Source organism: Rhopalosiphum maidis, chromosome 4, assembly GCF_003676215.2.
Source record: "Rhopalosiphum maidis isolate BTI-1 chromosome 4, ASM367621v3, whole genome shotgun sequence".
NCBI classification, from domain to species: domain Eukaryota; kingdom Metazoa; phylum Arthropoda; class Insecta; order Hemiptera; family Aphididae; genus Rhopalosiphum; species Rhopalosiphum maidis.
This window is the reverse complement of record NC_040880.1, coordinates 9,917,143-9,935,210: the sequence shown is the minus strand read 5'-3', so window position 1 is coordinate 9,935,210 and position 18,068 is coordinate 9,917,143. Positions and strand designations below refer to the sequence as shown.

The 18,068-nt window shown below is 25.4% G+C and overlaps 3 protein-coding genes across 6 annotated transcripts in view; 1 reads left to right on the top strand and 2 right to left on the bottom strand.

Annotated features, from left to right (window-relative positions):
• Nucleotides 1-5,454, top strand: part of LOC113554006 (1-phosphatidylinositol 4,5-bisphosphate phosphodiesterase classes I and II) — a 46,116-nt gene extending 40,662 nt beyond the window's left edge. The window contains exons 12-18 of one of the 4 annotated variants that reach the window (XM_026957637.1): nt 1,040-1,569; nt 1,733-2,044; nt 2,143-2,368; nt 2,522-2,750; nt 2,855-3,202; nt 3,825-3,969; nt 4,310-5,454. In XM_026957637.1, the coding sequence (XP_026813438.1) occupies nt 1,040-1,569; nt 1,733-2,044; nt 2,143-2,368; nt 2,522-2,750; nt 2,855-3,202; nt 3,825-3,969; nt 4,310-4,402 (1,883 nt within the window). In that variant the 3' untranslated portion in view covers nt 4,403-5,454. Of the gene's footprint in view, nt 1-1,039; nt 1,570-1,732; nt 2,045-2,142; nt 2,369-2,521; nt 2,751-2,854; nt 3,203-3,824; nt 3,970-4,309 lie in introns of those variants that run through there. The other 3 variants (XM_026957647.1, XM_026957656.1, XM_026957664.1) reach the window with 3 other exon arrangements.
• A 3,841-nt stretch (nt 5,455-9,295) lies between these two features.
• LOC113548139 lies at nt 9,296-11,563 on the bottom strand. The gene is made up of 5 exons (XM_026948859.1): nt 11,286-11,563; nt 10,483-11,125; nt 9,720-9,788; nt 9,551-9,643; nt 9,296-9,412 (listed from the first exon to the last, which is right to left on the bottom strand). The coding sequence occupies exons 1-5, from the start codon at nt 11,561-11,563 to the stop codon at nt 9,296-9,298; spliced, it is 1,200 nt and encodes a 399-aa protein (XP_026804660.1).
• Nucleotides 11,564-15,556: 3,993 nt separating this feature from the next.
• Nucleotides 15,557-17,966, bottom strand: LOC113549062 (etoposide-induced protein 2.4). The gene is made up of 7 exons (XM_026950211.1): nt 17,683-17,966; nt 17,492-17,604; nt 16,578-16,824; nt 16,379-16,498; nt 16,100-16,323; nt 15,947-16,027; nt 15,557-15,862 (listed from the first exon to the last, which is right to left on the bottom strand). Exons 1-7 carry the CDS (start codon nt 17,695-17,697, stop codon nt 15,745-15,747), a joined length of 918 nt encoding a protein of 305 aa, XP_026806012.1. The 5' UTR covers nt 17,698-17,966; the 3' UTR covers nt 15,557-15,744.
• Nucleotides 17,967-18,068: the final 102 nt, after the last annotated feature.

The following is an 18,068-nucleotide window of genomic DNA, read 5'->3' as shown; positions in this document are numbered from 1 at the left end:
TTATTATTAAACATAAAGGCAATTACATGTTTATATTTTGTTACAAGTGTTTTTCGATGTTTTAATTTTGAAACGAGTTTTAAACATTTTTAAATTTTAATATTAAGACTTGTAATATTTAACTCACTTCCAGATTAAAATATTGAAAAAAACATTCTAAAAAATTCATTATAGATGTTGTAAACTCCAATTATAAGTAAATTCACTCTTATACTAAAACTAATGAAGATTAACGGGACTTGTTTAGAACTATTGAACGTAAATTTTCTATTTTATAGACTTGTTAGACGGGGACAACACATGTGGGTGTCACATAATCCTCTTAAAACATTTTCATTGACATAAAAAATTCTCCTATCTATGAGCCAAATTTATGATTTTGAGGTTTTGAAAAATACGTAATAAAAAAAATAATTTGATAATAGCTCTTATGTGTTATTACTTATCTTCACTGTAGGATTAATGGAAACTTATAAATAAAACCTGCTATATTATACCTATAAATATTTTATACTATAAATCATTTATGAAATATTTTCTGTGATTAAAAATGTATATTACACCAATAAAAAATTATGAATTTAAAATTATACAGTAACTTTAAAGCTTTGTAAAAAACATAAAATATGTATAATAAAACCTTCAGAATGACAAAACATTGACAATTTATACAATATTTCCATCAACATTAAATTTTGACCAAAATAAAATTTTAAAATTTTGAAATTTATTTCTTCATGTAATAACAATTTATTATTTTAAAGTTTTATTGTATATTTAAAAAAATTATGTTCTAGCACATGGGGTTTTTTTCGTGTTAAAGATGTCATATTATTATTTAATAACTCTTAATGGAAATCAATTATTATATACTATACTTAAATCAAAATCGTTGTATATGTTTTTGTTAAACACTAAATATATGATCAATATTAAACATTTTAAGTTTAAATTTTATTTTTATGCTTAGACACGCTTATAATCAGAGCGTATATAATTTTATATTTATTTTTATATCGTTATTATGATGTGTTTTAAGAAAAAAACCGCCACTATGAGATGTCATCGTTTGACGAGAAACAAGCCATGACGCTACTGAAAGAAAGGCCAATGGAGTTTGTCAAGTATAATAAAAATCAATTGAGTCGAGTTTATCCGGCCGGAACGCGCTTTGACTCGTCCAACTTCATGCCGCAAGTATTTTGGAACGCAGGATGTCAGCTAGTTGCATTAAATTATCAAACCATGGACGTGGCGATGCAGCTAAATTTAGGAATATTCGAGTACAATATGCGCAGTGGTTATTTGTTGAAACCGGAGTTCATGAGACGCGCCGACCGTACGTTCGACCCGTTCGCCGAATCCACTGTGGATGGAATCATTGCTGGTACATTGACCGTCGATGTTATATCCGGTCAATTGCTCACAGACAAGCGCGTCGGAACTTACGTGGACATCGAGATGTACGGCTTGCCGGCCGACACGGTCAGGAAAAAATTTCGTACTCGGACGGTACCGTATAACGGCATTAATCCGGTGTACGGCGATGAACCTTTTGTTTTCAAAAAAGTAAGTTTTCTTCTCTGACTGTCAATAATAATAATAATAATGTGTACATATTCCTTGCTAAATGATCTATTCCTGTATACATAATACTAACAAATCATTTAGGTATAACATACACTTAAATAAAACATTTAATTTATAACAAAAATGTTTGTGCTAATTCCAGGTGGTCCTTCCTCAACTCGCATCCCTGCGTCTAGCTGTTTTCGAGGAGTCCGGGAAATTGATCGGCCATCGTGTCATTCCAGTAGTTGGCCTCTGCCCGGGATACAGGCACGTTGTACTGCGTAATGAAATGGGTCAACCCCTGCCTTGTGGAACGTTGTTCTTAAAAATCACGGTAAAAGACTATGTGCCAGACGGCTTATCGGATTTTGCCGAAGCCCTGGCTAATCCTATTAAATTCCAATCTGATCTGGATAAACGCACCAAGCAATTAGCTGTCTTTGCAGACGAATTGGATCAATCTGTCGACGAAGTAAGCATGATTAACAAATTATATCGTCTCGTTTTATTTATATTTTAATAGTATACCTAATCATAATCTAATCTGTGGCGTGTGTGTTATTAATCGAGGCGAGTGTTGCACCGGCGGAACGCGACGTAAAACCAGTTACCCGTCACCAAACCAGCTGCCCAGATTTGCCCACCGGCCATCAGATGACTGTTACGTTGCCGGCATCGCACCGAAAGTCGGTGACCGTTAATCCCGTGTCAACGATGGAATATTCGGTCAATGATGATTTTAGCAAGGGCCCGAAAGTCGCTCAAAGGAATCTTCCGACGTTGTTGACTACTTCTCGTGAGTTAAATTCGAGTTTTCACTTAAATACGACAATTATTAAACATTAAACCAAACATAATATTATCGATACTGCAGCATTATAATAAACTCCCGTCGACCATAAACATATATATAACATATGTATAATATTATTTACTGTTGTGCGTACAGTGAGCGAAGGCGTAGTCGCCGAATCTCTTTCGAAGCTTAACGAAAACAAACTGGTTAAGGATAAGAAAATGGAGCTGGAGAAAAAGATCGAAGTTCTTCGGAGAAAATATGAAAAAGACAGATATCGCGTTCAGCATCTGAAACCGTCTCACGATTCGGATCGGAAGCGAATGTCCAAGTTCTCAATGAGTTCCCGATTTGTCAAGCGGCTATCGATAAAAAACATGTAGTAATAATTATTGTGATCACGTTTGCACGTCACATATTATATATATATATATATAAAAAATATGAAACAAAAAAGTTTTATTGTATTAATTTCATGTTCCCCAGCCAGGAGAGCATACTGCAGAGTAACCAAGATGCGTCCGAATCTTCCGAATGCGACACGGACAATTCCACTAGCTCGATGCCGAGAATGTCGAGAAGTCAATCCGAACGGTTGTTGGCGATTAGCAAAGACCACGTGATACAAGAACGGGACCTCCGTGAGAAATATCACGAGATCGTGTTTTCGTCGTTGGAGAAAGTGATGCGTTTGTCGCAATCGAACCAGATGAAAATGTTGCGCGTACTGTTAGACAAAGAGACCGCGGAAGTAATGAAAAAGCTGCAGGACCGCCGACGACATGAAATGAAATCGTTGGCAAAAATACACAAGGACAAAGACGAGATTGGAAGGTATGATAGTATAAAAAAAAACAGAACAAATTAAATTATCGTGTATAGAAAACGATAAAATAAACATTTGATGAAAATTTCAAATACATTCGTTACATTATAAACGTTTAAATAATTTAACAACACCTATTCAAAATATAAAAACAATATCTCATACAAATAGGAACCTATAAAGCTATAACTCATTATAATTTGAACAAAATAATCTATTTGTTTGTTCATAATATGTGTTTTGTGTAATAAAGTAAATTTCTTACTGAAATTTTGCTCAATTTTAAATTTTTTGAAATCTGACCGAACTAACTTAGTTAGTCGGTCAATTAATTCCGCATGCTACTAGACTCAGTCGTGAAAAAACTATACACGCAACTCGACCTAGATAACGATTTTCGCACGCAGTTCGGAAACACCGCGTATTATATTATATGTTTAACATAAATGTACCGCGAAATTTCCACCCAAAAATATTTGAAAGCTTATATTATGAGCAACTTTTTATTGTTTTCAAACATAACAATAATTATTAACGATTTGATAGTTTACCAATGTCAAAAGAAATGTTATACTTTACAAATAAAAACACTTTCATATGACACTATTCTTTTTTGTTGTTTTTGTATAGGATCAAGCGAGAAGTATCTAGTTCAATGGTGGAAAAGGGTGTAAATGAACGGGTGCGCTTAGCTCAGATCTACGAGAAGAAGACTGAGGAACTAGAAAAACAGCACGAAGAAATCAGACAAAATTTTAATGATCTCAAGAAAAAAGTAAGTAGATACACGTAATCTTGTTCTACTCGAGTAAAATGGATTACATCGGATAATTTCTGAAATTTTAATAATTTTTATTACAAAAGTAACAATATTTTTTAAATTTCATTATTTACTCCATTTTTATATTTATTATGAGTATTTCATAGATTTTTTTTTTATTTTATTTCAAAATTTTTTTTTTAAATTACCATTTTTCAATTTTTTACCCGAGCACCCCAGAATTATACATGTTTATAAAATACAGTACTGTGGGTTTAATTACACTGGTTCTAGCGCAAAAGTGATATAAATCAAGTCCCGTGCATGGTTTATATGATTGAATTATTTTTTCCAGGCAAAAGCGGAATTGATCAAAGAATTCGAGGCCAAATTACAAAACGTTGAATTCGGGGTCGGGCCAAGCACTAAGACCGAATTTGAACAATGACACGAATAAAGTCGTACAACTAGCTATGTAGTTAGGTACTATAGCCACTAGGCACCTAGTAAATTCAAAAAACAAAAACATTGTTCTAATCAGCGGCAATAAATAATATTATACATGTGATGCATTTGAAAAGTAAGTTTAGAAACACTTGCGCCGATTTCAATGTCGATCCCTAAAGACTGACCGATCGATTTAACTCGTTATTGTAGTTTAATTTGATTAATCATTTTGCCATTTATTATAATTATTTTTAATTTTAATTATTTGTTCTCTCGTTCTGTACAAGTTTTGTGAATTAAATTTTACAGCGACCGGTGGTAGTGTATTGTAATGTTGTAATATATTGGTTTTATTTATTTATTTATTTTGTTATTGAAGGCGACAAAACCTTTTTTATTGTGATATCTATATTTATTTTGTTAAACATTTTGTGATAATTTTGTTACGCAGCCTCACATCGTATACTATATTACTTACATTCATTGACAATCATTATTTTTTCAGTTACATTTTTTTTCCTAATAATTTCAATAGAATACCTATTATTTTACTATTGATTTGATTAGACTTATCCTATCTATGTTTGTGTACCCATGATATGGCTATATTATAGTGTACCTACCTATTATATTAACTGGCTGATGCATAGTTTACAATAATACAAATAATTATTACACTACTTTATTATTATACTCACGTCGAATTTTTCATTATATTATTACCTAGATTATATGTGTTGTGTACCTATACGTTTTATTAAATTATTGTTATTAAATACATTATACAGGTTACCAGATATTGGTACCGGATAGATTTCAATAATTAATTTTACATCAGTCTAGTCTGATTTGTTTTATCTTGTACACAATTTAATTTTGTTATTTAAAAATATGTTAAATTGTACTCGCTGGCGTTTATATACATCATTGTTTGTAATCAGAAATAAAACCTTAGATCCTGTTACGTTTGACTATGTAGTCGATCATAATTAATGTATTGCTTTGTAATACACAAACTAATAATATAATAAAGACAATTTAAACACGCTAATATTAATATTTGTAAATTTATTCCATTAATGCATGGTTATGTATCATGAATATATTACGCGTTATTTTTTTTTTTTAAAAAAAAAGTTGATGAAACAAAAAAATGTTTATCCAAAAAGTGCAATTTAATGATCATTGGTTAAAAATTTTAGTGGAATTGTTTTCCAATTTTTTTGCAAAATAATATTTATTAGCCTGGTTTAAGTATATAATATATAACATATATTATTGTTTATATGTGGTGAACAAATACATTTCAATTTGTATAACTTACAAATAATATATTATCAGTTTCTTTTACTATATTCCTTATTTCAAATCAGACAAGAATTTTACAAATGTAAAAAACCAAAAAGTTTCAAAACCTTTTTTGTACCAACTTCACACATTTTTACACAGGTAAGCGCTTTATACATGAAGTGTAATTAATCATTATGCACATAATTATATAATAATTATATATTCTATATTCGGACACTCGTATATCTTGGTTTTTAGCCTCAAACAAATTTAAGTAAGCAGTATATTTATTATTTCATTTGCTTTCAAATGTTTCAATACAATAGTGGCTACTTACTTCTTTACTATAATTTACCATAATATTACCTAATCACTATTCTTATTATAACTGTCGTAACTATGGTTTAAAAATAATAATTTACCTAAAATAATTACTACTATCCATATTAAAACTAATTCTGTATAAGTTATCCAAGAAAACAATATGGTAAATGAAAATATTATTAAATAAAAAAATGATAAATATAGTTTAAAACAAAAGTCATATAATTATACGACTTTAATGTTGCACCATTACTAATATAAAATGTAATATGAAACATATTAAAATAATTTTGTGTGTAATACAATAATATAGTATTTAATATTGTTATACTGCTTATTTTCACAGGTAGGTATGCATGAACGTTTAAAAGCCACTTAAATTAATCCAAGTCTGACGTAAAACATTTACGAAAAAAATGAACACAATTTTTGATCGAAAATACTATTTACATAAACAATTATAAAATATTTTACTGAGATCTGTGTATAATAATCACCGTTTCTTCACGTACGAAACGTAATATGGAAATTATTTACAAAATATTGGCTTATTTTTTGAATCGTTTGTATAATGTCGGGAGGACCAACTTCAATCAAACTCAAGCACTTTTATTCACAACCATATGTGATAATTTATTATCGATAAAAACAACTCAATATATTTTTAAATGTTAATAAAAAATACAAAAAGAAATAGACTATTTTGAAAATAGTGAATTATATAAAATATATGGGAAATATACACTTTCGTATGTCCCTGTTAAAAAAAAAAAAAATACCAAATCAGTGAACTCCCATAAGATGTAACTTCGGATAAAGTCATTATGTACATCACATGATTTATACGTATTTTCTTATAATTGAATAGTGAATAATAAAACAACGACGCTTACGAAAATGAATATACCAAAAGGTAGAAATCAGAGAAATTTTTTTTAAGATATTTTTATTTATGTTTTTTTTTTATATAGAAACTACCCTGTCATTTTCATACACATTGCCATGATGAAGCAATAATATCAAAATATTTTGTGATTTTAGTGTTGAAAAATAATGTAAATACATATTATCAATACGAACATTCTTAAAACTTAAAGAAATTAACGTTATCCTGAGTTTATGATATTTTGTACATATGACAAGAATGTCAAATTAAAATTTACCTATATGGCTATATGAAATGTTTATTAACCCTAAAATTAAAATAGGGCTAAGGTTTGTTTTCTAAAAAAGTGGTTCTTTTAATAGTATACACTAGTAGGGTTTTAAACAGCAAATTATTATAATTATCGACTATCGTTATTTGTGTTATAAAGATAAATATTTGAATAATTGAAATAATAATTATTTTACACGAAAGACAATGTAAGTTATTTCAAATTTATTATTTATTTAATCAATAGTACCACCTCAAATACAAGAACACAAAACTAAATTGTTTCTTGTTTGTATAATAATTAGTAATCGAATTGTTTGAATTCGTTTTACTATGCTATTCAAACAATCATAATTTTATGTACCAATACATTTTTAAAAATATGGTTTACCGTGAATTAATATTCAAATAGACTTTTTCTATTTTGTCATTATTTTTGTACTCTTGTTCATTATAATATAAACATTAAAATCACTGTATCCATAATAACTAATAAATAACCGTCATAATATTTGGCATTATGTTACTAGTTGATTATAATTTGGGAAACCGTCTTTTTAAATCAAATTAATTTTCTATTATAGATGAATTAGAACTGTATTAATAAACTATTTATTTTTAGATGTAATTGTGGTTAATTTATAAAGTAAAATTTTAGCGTAAATTTTTTCAGTATTTTTTTACTAGATAATATTTTTGAGCGATAAAAATTGAAAACTTTATGTGCCTATTTCCTATATAATTGAAAATTGTTTATGAAATATGTTATCAATTTCAAGCAGCTATCGCTGCATTAATCTATAGTATATTCTTATAAAATATGTTATAAGCTATATCACCAAGTGATTAACCACATAAGTGCCAAAATAAATTGATTTATGCAGTTAAAAAAAAAATGTATGCTACCATTGTAGTACTATTGCATTCACTATACGCCGTGTGTTAGTGCAACTGTGAAGTAGATTTCAAGTTATCAATGATTTTTCGATTGAACATTTTTTAAATTCTTTTTTACATTTTATACACACACAATTTGCTAAAATTAAATAAATAGGTATGTTACTGTTATTTTAATGTATATATATATATTATAATTTCGTAGCTTCGCAGATTTTATTTAGTTAGGTATTTTAATCTTGTATAAAAATATACGGTTTATTTTTTATTATACTAATATTTAAATACAAATCCGATATTTTGTAATATACATATTATAAATCTTTAGTTTAACAAAGTTATTAAACTTTTTATTCATACTTAGTCTGTATAATATCTATCTGAATAAATTTGTGATTAACATTTTAAAGAAAAGTTCAATAATTTAAAACGATCTTATTTTATTAGACAATTATACATCACATAGTTAGTTGTATTAAAATTACAGACCTCTCTATAATACCTATTTTTATTGAACAAATGTTCAAAAAAGTATGTTTATTTTTAAATTTAAGCAACATGTTGTAAATAGCATATTAATGGCTTAACTTTCTTAATTTTTATACACATTTCCCTAGAAAAAAAATTAATAACTATTTAACAATAATGTAAATTATTTATGATTCATTATGGGCATTGACCATTGTACTGGGTTTCCATTTTATATTAATATTACTCGAAACAAATGTTTTTAAATTGAAATTTAAAATATACTTTAAAATGCATACTATATAGCAATGTATTATCTTCTATATTAATTATAAAGTTCATCATAATATTCGTCTTTTTTTTTCATTTTTACGTATACGCTTAGAATGATGGAGGTAAAATACAATAATTTTTAATTTATTTTTATTAAAATGGATTCTATAATTCAATTATTGGATCAAACCTATTATACTATATCTTATTATTTCGTATTTCTGTATTATTATTGTTTATCGGTTAATTAAGTTAATTTAGTTAATTAGTTATTATTAAATTATTGTCTTTATCACAATGAATTTTAGGTACCTAAAAAATAATTGTAATTCTTGAATCTGTAACATTAAAAAAGAACTTAAATAATATTATTTGTTGTATTTCTATTATATTTGTTTTAATAAATTATACTTTTAGACCAGAGGTTTAATTTTATAAACTAAGTAATGAGTAGCTATGCACATGTTTATTATATGAGGATTTTCACTAGTTTCTTACCCAGTTTTTACGATACCAAACAGTATTATTTAACATTTCTGAAATAATGGGATGATTTTTCATCTGTATTAATGTTGTTATTCCAGTCATTAGTAATACAAGCATCTGCAAGACATATTATAGATTTTAGGTAACTTTATATTTAAATATCGTTAAGTCTAATTAAAAATAATCAATATTGTTCTTAATTTTTAAAGTTAAACATAAATAATGTCAGTTATTCACAGTACTATTAATACTCACTGATACTACTAGATTCATATTTATGTTAAAAAATCCAAATGCAGATATTTCATCCAATTCCGAATTTGATATTTGAACCATAAACATTTTAATCTATTTTAAGAAGAACAAATTATTTATTTTTTTATTTATTTTAAATGAAATATTATGAAATATAAATCCATTTTACTTGAATTTTAATGTCAACGGGTAAATTTGAAATCTGAATTAATCGTAAATATGATACGATTTTATTTTTCTATAACATTTTTTAAGTAAAATAATATTATAACGCAAAATATTTAAAAAAAAAAGTTAAGCGTAAACGTAAAGCCACATTCATTTTTATATATGTTAGAAATTACAATTTTGATAACATAGAATATTTGGGAAAAATTTCTGTTCAAACAGTTTTAATTATTTTGTTGTGATTCAAAAAATATGAACCATGAAAACATTCTGCTATTACATTATCATTTTCTTTACACTTTTCAAAATATTTAGAAGAAATTTTAGGTATTTATACCATTCACGCCATTATACGTATAATCGCAATATATTGACTAAGTTAATAACAGTAATATGTTTTATCATTGAATTTAAATTTAATATACATAATATTACTAATACCTACTCCATGAAGTGTTATTAAATTAATGTTGTTTTTATAATAATAAAACGTTTTTTTGTTTTTAATTATCAATCATTATTATTCAAACGAATTTTGAATGGAAAATTCTCTGAATCGCTACACCACCTATAGGTACTTACACGATGACTGAATGATACTGATTCATAAATGCAATATAATATACTATAAAGTGCATCTATTCGTATTTCATAAATTATTAATTTATCCAAATTTTAGTTTATTTTTAACTCATAAAATACGAATTCTAAAAATAAAATATGATTTTAAATCGTCATTATTATTAATAATAAGTTCATCGTACCTTTTCTTTTATCCAAGAGGTTGCAACGATGATTAACATAATAGAAATTACTATTTGTAATTTAAAAATGTATAATGGTAAATTATGTATAATACCTTCAATAAAACTAACATTTGGTGATAGAAATTCATGTTTAATCATTGTATAAAATAAATACATCATATCAATAAAATTGAATACAAAGAAGTGCAAAAGCAATAAACCGTAACCCAAATTGAATATTTTTAAAATTTCAGATAGTTTAGCGTGTAACATTCTAATGTTTTCTATCAACATAACTATTTCATGATGAGCCCATTCACTGGAAGTAGCGACTAGCCCAGCCGGAAGGAATTTCCAATAATTATTTATTGTTTGAAATCTATATGCGATGTTGACGAGATAAAAAAATACTGTTATAAAAACCACATAATCGGTAATATATGGTACACCAAAAAAGTATACGATAATAATGTAAATGTTGACATCCTTCGGTGGCCATATGTAAACAGCATAAACTTCAAATCCAATAAAATATACGAAAAATGAAATTAAAATATAATTCCAATTCGTTTTACTTAGAAACCATTTGCGTTCATTCAATATTACTGCAGGTGAGAGTAATGAAATATTTTCATCAAATTCTATGATGCTATTAATCAACCTAAAAAAATTAAAAACGATTATAACGAAATTATAACTATACAGGTATTTAAATCAAATTTTAATAGCGGTATACATAATTAAAAATATATATTTTAGTATACGACTGAAAATTGAAATATTCAAACTAAAAAGTAGTTATAGACTTTTAGTAATCTCACTTTATCGTCCATTTTTCTGATAACCTTCCTGTAATAACTACGAACCAAAATTTAACTAATCGAAATTCAATTATGTAATAAAATGTATTTGTATGAACAATGTATGTACATATTATCAACACGATCATTCTTGAAACTTCAAGAAATGTATAATACTGTGAATTTATATTTTTAATTAGTAATCCATCAGATTCCAAAATATGTGAAATATTAATTAATCCTAAAATCTTGCCTAAACTTAAAATAGGCCCGAGCGTTGTTTTGAAAACAGTTGACATTTTAGTAATAAGTTTTTTATGCAACTAGCACAAAAGGAAAGCGAAACTATTGATTTTAAAAATTAAAACTTGAAAATTAAAATTATTACATGCATAATATACGGTTATTTACTTAATAATTAGATAGGTCGTAGTTCGTAGACAAATAAAATGTATAATATTCTTATTTATTCAAATACTGCCAATACTGGTATAATAAAATAATGTATCTGATAGTAAATATTTTTTTTTTTTTTTTTGTTTAGGAAAGTAAGGAAATTTAATTATTTTACCAAATAATCAATAATAGTGTGTACACTATATTGTGTTTGTAATTTATATGAATTATATAATAGGGGACAATATTCCCTATTATAATAAATATTTAAGTGAAATTAATTTTAAAATGGTAGGCTAGTGGATACTGGATAAGGACCACTTTGTATACAGTAAGTAAGTACTGTAGTGTCGAATTTAAATGTGTAGGTAATGGATATGTTAAATTTGAATTAATGATGATGATAGTAATAATAATAATACTTATACTAATACTATTAATGAAATTAATTCCAACTTAATACATATATATTCTGTGAAGTATAATCATGGGCGGACTGGATCAACTGGGCCATGGCCTAGGCTAAATCGCTCCATATTAATGTATACATTTACTAAGAACGTATAACTTTAAATGTAATAAAATAAATTACTTATGTTATACATTTGTACTGTAATAAAAACATTGATGTTCCCTATCGCCACCCTTTCCTTTGGATATGACAGGAGCAAAATGACTGTCATGAGTGGCTCAGACTAATGAAAATGTCTAGTTCCGCCTATGAGTATAATGATTATAGAGTAATACAAATGTAGTTTCGTGCTAATTTCTTTTAATGATAAACAGTTAAATATAATATAATATTATAAATTAACATACGCTCATTTAAGTAAAAATGTAATACAATTAAACTTACGTAAGTATTATTTAAATAATTATAAAACTTATCAAGTGAACAAATCAAAATTTATTAGAGTATTAACAGCATACATTAAAATGTTAGCGGGACTATATAACATATATTTATTGTTAATATTTAACAGATAAAATGTGGGTTTATTTCTGAAGTTAATTGGCTTAACTTTTAAGTTTAAAGATTAATGATATTAATGTGTACTTATACGATTTACGATTCTGAGTGTAGACGATCTGCATCCTATATCGCTAAGTATATATTTTGATATTGATATCAAGTAATTTATTTAACTATTTGAATTATGGTAAGTTAATTTAATTTTAGCTGAAAACATTGCAACTATGATATTATTAATATTTAATTATTTTAATAATAATATTTAGTTAAAAGTACAATATTAAATTATTTATATTAACTTTTGAGTCAGTACCATTTCACTATAAAACAGTGTGATTGGGTTCGTGGATTCGTGGTATAAAATTATATATACATTATCTTTATATTTTGAAACTGTCATTGCGTGTAGTAAACTTTATAATATACATATAAAAGTCATAACTACGTGCAAAAAATGTTTTTTAATTATAACAAAAAACTAAAATAAATATAAATACTTGAAATTTTGATTAAAAATTTAATTGTGTTTGAATTTGAACTTAAATTGTACATAAAAAAATACATTGTTTAAATATTTTTTAGATTAGTTAAAGTTAATTAGTTATGATAAATCTTAGGCATAGTATTAAGTACATATACACAAAGAGAAAATAATATATCTTTAGACATAAAAATAGAATATTGAACATTTATCAGGTAAATTTTAAAACATAAATTATTTGTACTAAAATTATAATATAACTTAAAATCATTACCTATAAAACAATCATAAAAATGCATATTTAATATTTTTAAAAAACTATAATAACTTATAAGGGATTTTGTATTAAGTTTTCAATATTATTACAGACCAATCAAAAAACATTTTATAATTGAAAAAAAAAATTAAAATTTCTTGTGCCTACCTATAAATTGATTTTTTTTTATAGAATACCTAAAAACATTTTAAATATTTTTTAACGTGTGTAGAAAATTATAATTTTAATAGTGAATAATGTCATAAAAATTTAAAAACTTCAAACATTCATAAACAGATAATATATGAATTTCCAGTAACTAACCTATGGGTAGAAAAATGTATGTAAGATTGAATTCAATTTTTAAGTTTTTTAATTCAGCAAGCATACATAAAACATACCAAATGAAAATTTCAAGTGTCTATAAATAGTTTAAAAAGACTAAAATTATACTAGAATGTACCTATAGTTAATACTAACATAAATATTTGCTTAATAGGTAATTCAAGAATCTAAGCTTTTTTAGGTGCATAAGAAAAACAGTGGTTAATCAGCAAATAATTACTTATTGAATAATTTATTAATCGTAAATAATAATAATAATATTATTATTACCTACATAAAATTCTCATATTCCCTCATATCAGTCATCATATCCTACTGCACTGTCTCCGCGTAGTTAAGTTTCATAAATGGATGACCTCATTCACCAAGAACTTTGTCCATATACAATTTAACTACCTAATCTAATTTTTATTTATTTTATGTTAACCTCTTGTAAATTATTTATAATTTTTTTATTAGAATTTTAATATTCGTAAATAATATATTTTTTAATATTTTTATATGTTTAATTCCATGAGTGATATTTTTATATCATATAAAAAATAAAACCAATTAAATGAATACCTAGTAACTATTTTTATTTATTTATTTTTTTTAATTAAAAATTATAGGAAATGATTGCTGTATTTACTATAAAGAAGAATGGATAATTTAATTTTTAATTTTAGTTGTTTTCCCTCATATTTAATTGATAGATTAATGAATAGAAAATTCCGTAGTAGCATTATGAGTTTTATTGTAAATGGATATTAAACTATTGTATTACCAATAAATTTATCAGCAAAAAAAGGTATAGTTTAATTATCAATTAATGGAACATCTAGCGAATACAAAAATATTATTAACTACACTGTTAAATGTTTGATCTTGTATAATGTTTTTAGTCCACAGAAAATTCATTTAATCTATTTTACCCATACAAATTAATAAAATAAACTAATAAAACAAAGCTTCTCATTAGTATTTAATTAGTCATTAGTATTTGTACAGATACAATAATTAATAAGTCATATGCTTATATTCACCACAATTTTACATAAATTTAATTTAAGCCATTGTTAAAAGATAGAGCTGAATATTCTGAATCATTCTGTACACTAATTTTTCTAATAAATCAAATATTAATGTGAAAAAAAAAAATTTCAAACCAAAAAACACAATTAGAAATTATATACATATAATAAGTATAATTATATTTTAACTTTGACAAAACATGTTCATATATTTACCAAAAGTATTGTTTAAGTATCTCCTGTTATTCATTTTTGAATTACACTACAAAAATAAAATCGATTTTATCAAAAACTAGTTTTGTATAAAATTTTTAGTTTTTCCTTCATTTTACTTTAGAATCAAAATATTTTCACTCCCAAATTAGATTCACATTCCTACTTGAAAAGATATTGATGTCTAAGATTGCAATAATCAATCAATTAAAATACTAATAAACAATTTATACCCTTCCCATCGTTGAAAATTATTTTTTCAGACTCAAAGTAGTATTGTGATATAATTTTAATTTTATTATTTAACCTGTTAACTCCGAGCCTAGAGTCACTTATGATTGGCTTCTTATTCATGAAGTTATTGTGACTTTGGTAGGTAACTATTATTTGTTTTTCTAACATTTATGTTATTAATCTGTAAAATAAGAATATATATATATATTTATATTCTTATTAAAAAAATAATAAATACTATGAGCATATTTTATATAAATGTTTATTTTATTTTAATAGTTGTACATGTAAATAAAATATTATATATATTATAATGTTATTTAAGTCTGTTAGTTACAATTCTTATGCAATTCAATTTGTTAAATTGAATTTTAAATAAATTTATTCACAAATAAAAAGCACAGTTTATTCCTGAGAACATAAGAGTAAACATATAAACTATAAATATATTTCAGTATATTTTTAGTAACACAGCCTCAAGTGTAAAAAAGCATCAATTTCCAATCAAATTATAAATTAAAAAGGTATTAAAAAATATATATAATATGTTAACACATAACCATGTTTATTCATTTATGCAGTTTTTGAGCTTTTGAAACAGTACTCATTGAAGATTTTATAGCTGGACCAATGGAGCGATTGAATATGGTACTTGTTATAGATAAAACCGGCGCAAATAATTTCAATCTAAAAGTAAAGAAATAGCATAAATAACATTTCATAATAGTATATTTTATTTTATATTTTTATATTTATAAAAATAACTTTCACCTAAATACTTTTATCTTAGATGGACTGACTTCATTAGCACTGATGATAAACACAGGGAATAGAATTGAAAACAGACAACCACTGGAAACAAAACAAAATGTAAAATACTAAAATATAAAATTATTTAAGAAAATAGAAATAATGAACTATTACCTAATAATATATGATTCTGGCCAAGATGTGACAACTGCTAGTGGTAGTCCAAATCCAAGAAAATATGGCCAACAGTTCTCAATAATGGATAACCTTGAGTTTAGTTCCATACCCATATTGCACCACTTATATTCAAATGAGTAAAGTGAATAAAGTAACGATAAATGCAAAATACTGAGAATATTGCTAAGAATTGTTGATGGCACCATACTCACTAAGTAACTCTAAAATACACATTATTCATACGATGATAACTTGAAAATAAAAATATTGACTTACTTGAATGAGAAATAAGAATTGAACAACTATACTGAAAGAAAAGTCTGCAATCACTTTACTTATACGTGTCAACTGTTGTGGATCACCTTTTTTTTGTTTATACGCTATATCTGCGATATCCTAAAAAATCCTATAGTATAGTTGAATATACAACCATGTATAAAATCATTTTAAATGTTCATATATAAATATATATTACTTGAAACCATAGACTATTTATTATTTTGCTTAATAAAAATATTGGTAAGACCCATACAGCTCCAAATGTCCATGATAATAATGATCGGGTCCATAACCAAATATTTTCATTAAAATGCCCGAATGTAATCGACATTATAGATCCTAAAGATGGTAGAATAACATATTCAAAAATAACTATACTTAAACAAAATATGCCACCATTTAATGTACAACATTGAATTATTCGTTGTAACATTTTTTGATCTCTGAAAAAAAAAAATAACCAACATATTTAAGATTAAATTATACTATATATTTATATATATTTTTTTAATTAAATGATACAAAATAATTATATTTTTAAAATATTATAAATTATTATTATTCATCCAATCAATAAAATATATTTATTTTTAAATGTTCATTTTAACATACCAAATTAAAAACTATAGATGAATAGGAAACATATTTCATTTATACTAACTAATAATTTTTAATTTAGTATTTAGTTATATTTTTTTTTCTGTAATTTATATAACTTATTAAAGCCCATCAATAAATATCATTATGGATTATATGGAACAATACGATATGAAGTATATTATGCTCATAATATTAGGAAGTGCAAAAATTAAATAACTTTATGAATAACTTGCTATATATTTGGTAAAAATTTATAATATTGACAAATTAAATAATAAATTCCCATCTAGTTTCAATATCAAATCATAATCATGTAACAAAATAATTTTGGTATTTCTTGAGACTAATCAATTGATCAAGCCATTTGCTAATAATACATTTTTAAAAATAACCCAACCAAGATTTAAGTAATTATATAGTATTTAAAATTGAATTTATAAACAAATAGCAATGGAGCACTTCTGAAGTTTATACTTTATTGCCTTATAATTTATAAAAAATTTTACATACTTTGGTAAGTTAACTGGTCTGCCAACTTTCTTTGGACGCTTGTTTGGAACAAACAATACAGTGACACCTTTAAAACTATCCATAACACCTTTGCACACCGTTTTGGATAACACCTGCAAATGAATATTGTGCCATTGGCGTCAAAGTAGTATCAACATAAATTTACATATACACAGCAAATAATAACTTACAAATACATCATCCATCTTCAAAATAGATTTTTAGGTAATGGTCGAATTTTTAAACAAGATATTATTTGTAGATAATAATAAATGGAGCGTCAAAAAAATTTTTAAAAAAAGGCGTTGCAAGAATTTTTGATATATTATTGAAATATTGACATTATTATTTACAAATTATGAACGACCTTGTCATTGGCGGTAAAGTTTTCAGTATTTTATTATTTCAGTTCATTTTTCACTACAATTTGTTTTCTGCTTTTTTAGTTTTAATTCTTATGGATCATTTGACAATATTTTTGTTATCATTAATAATCATAGTCAGTTATCACTTATCACCACGAATCACAATACTGATAATAATTACGTATTCCAGTCCGGTACTGCCAACCCAGCGG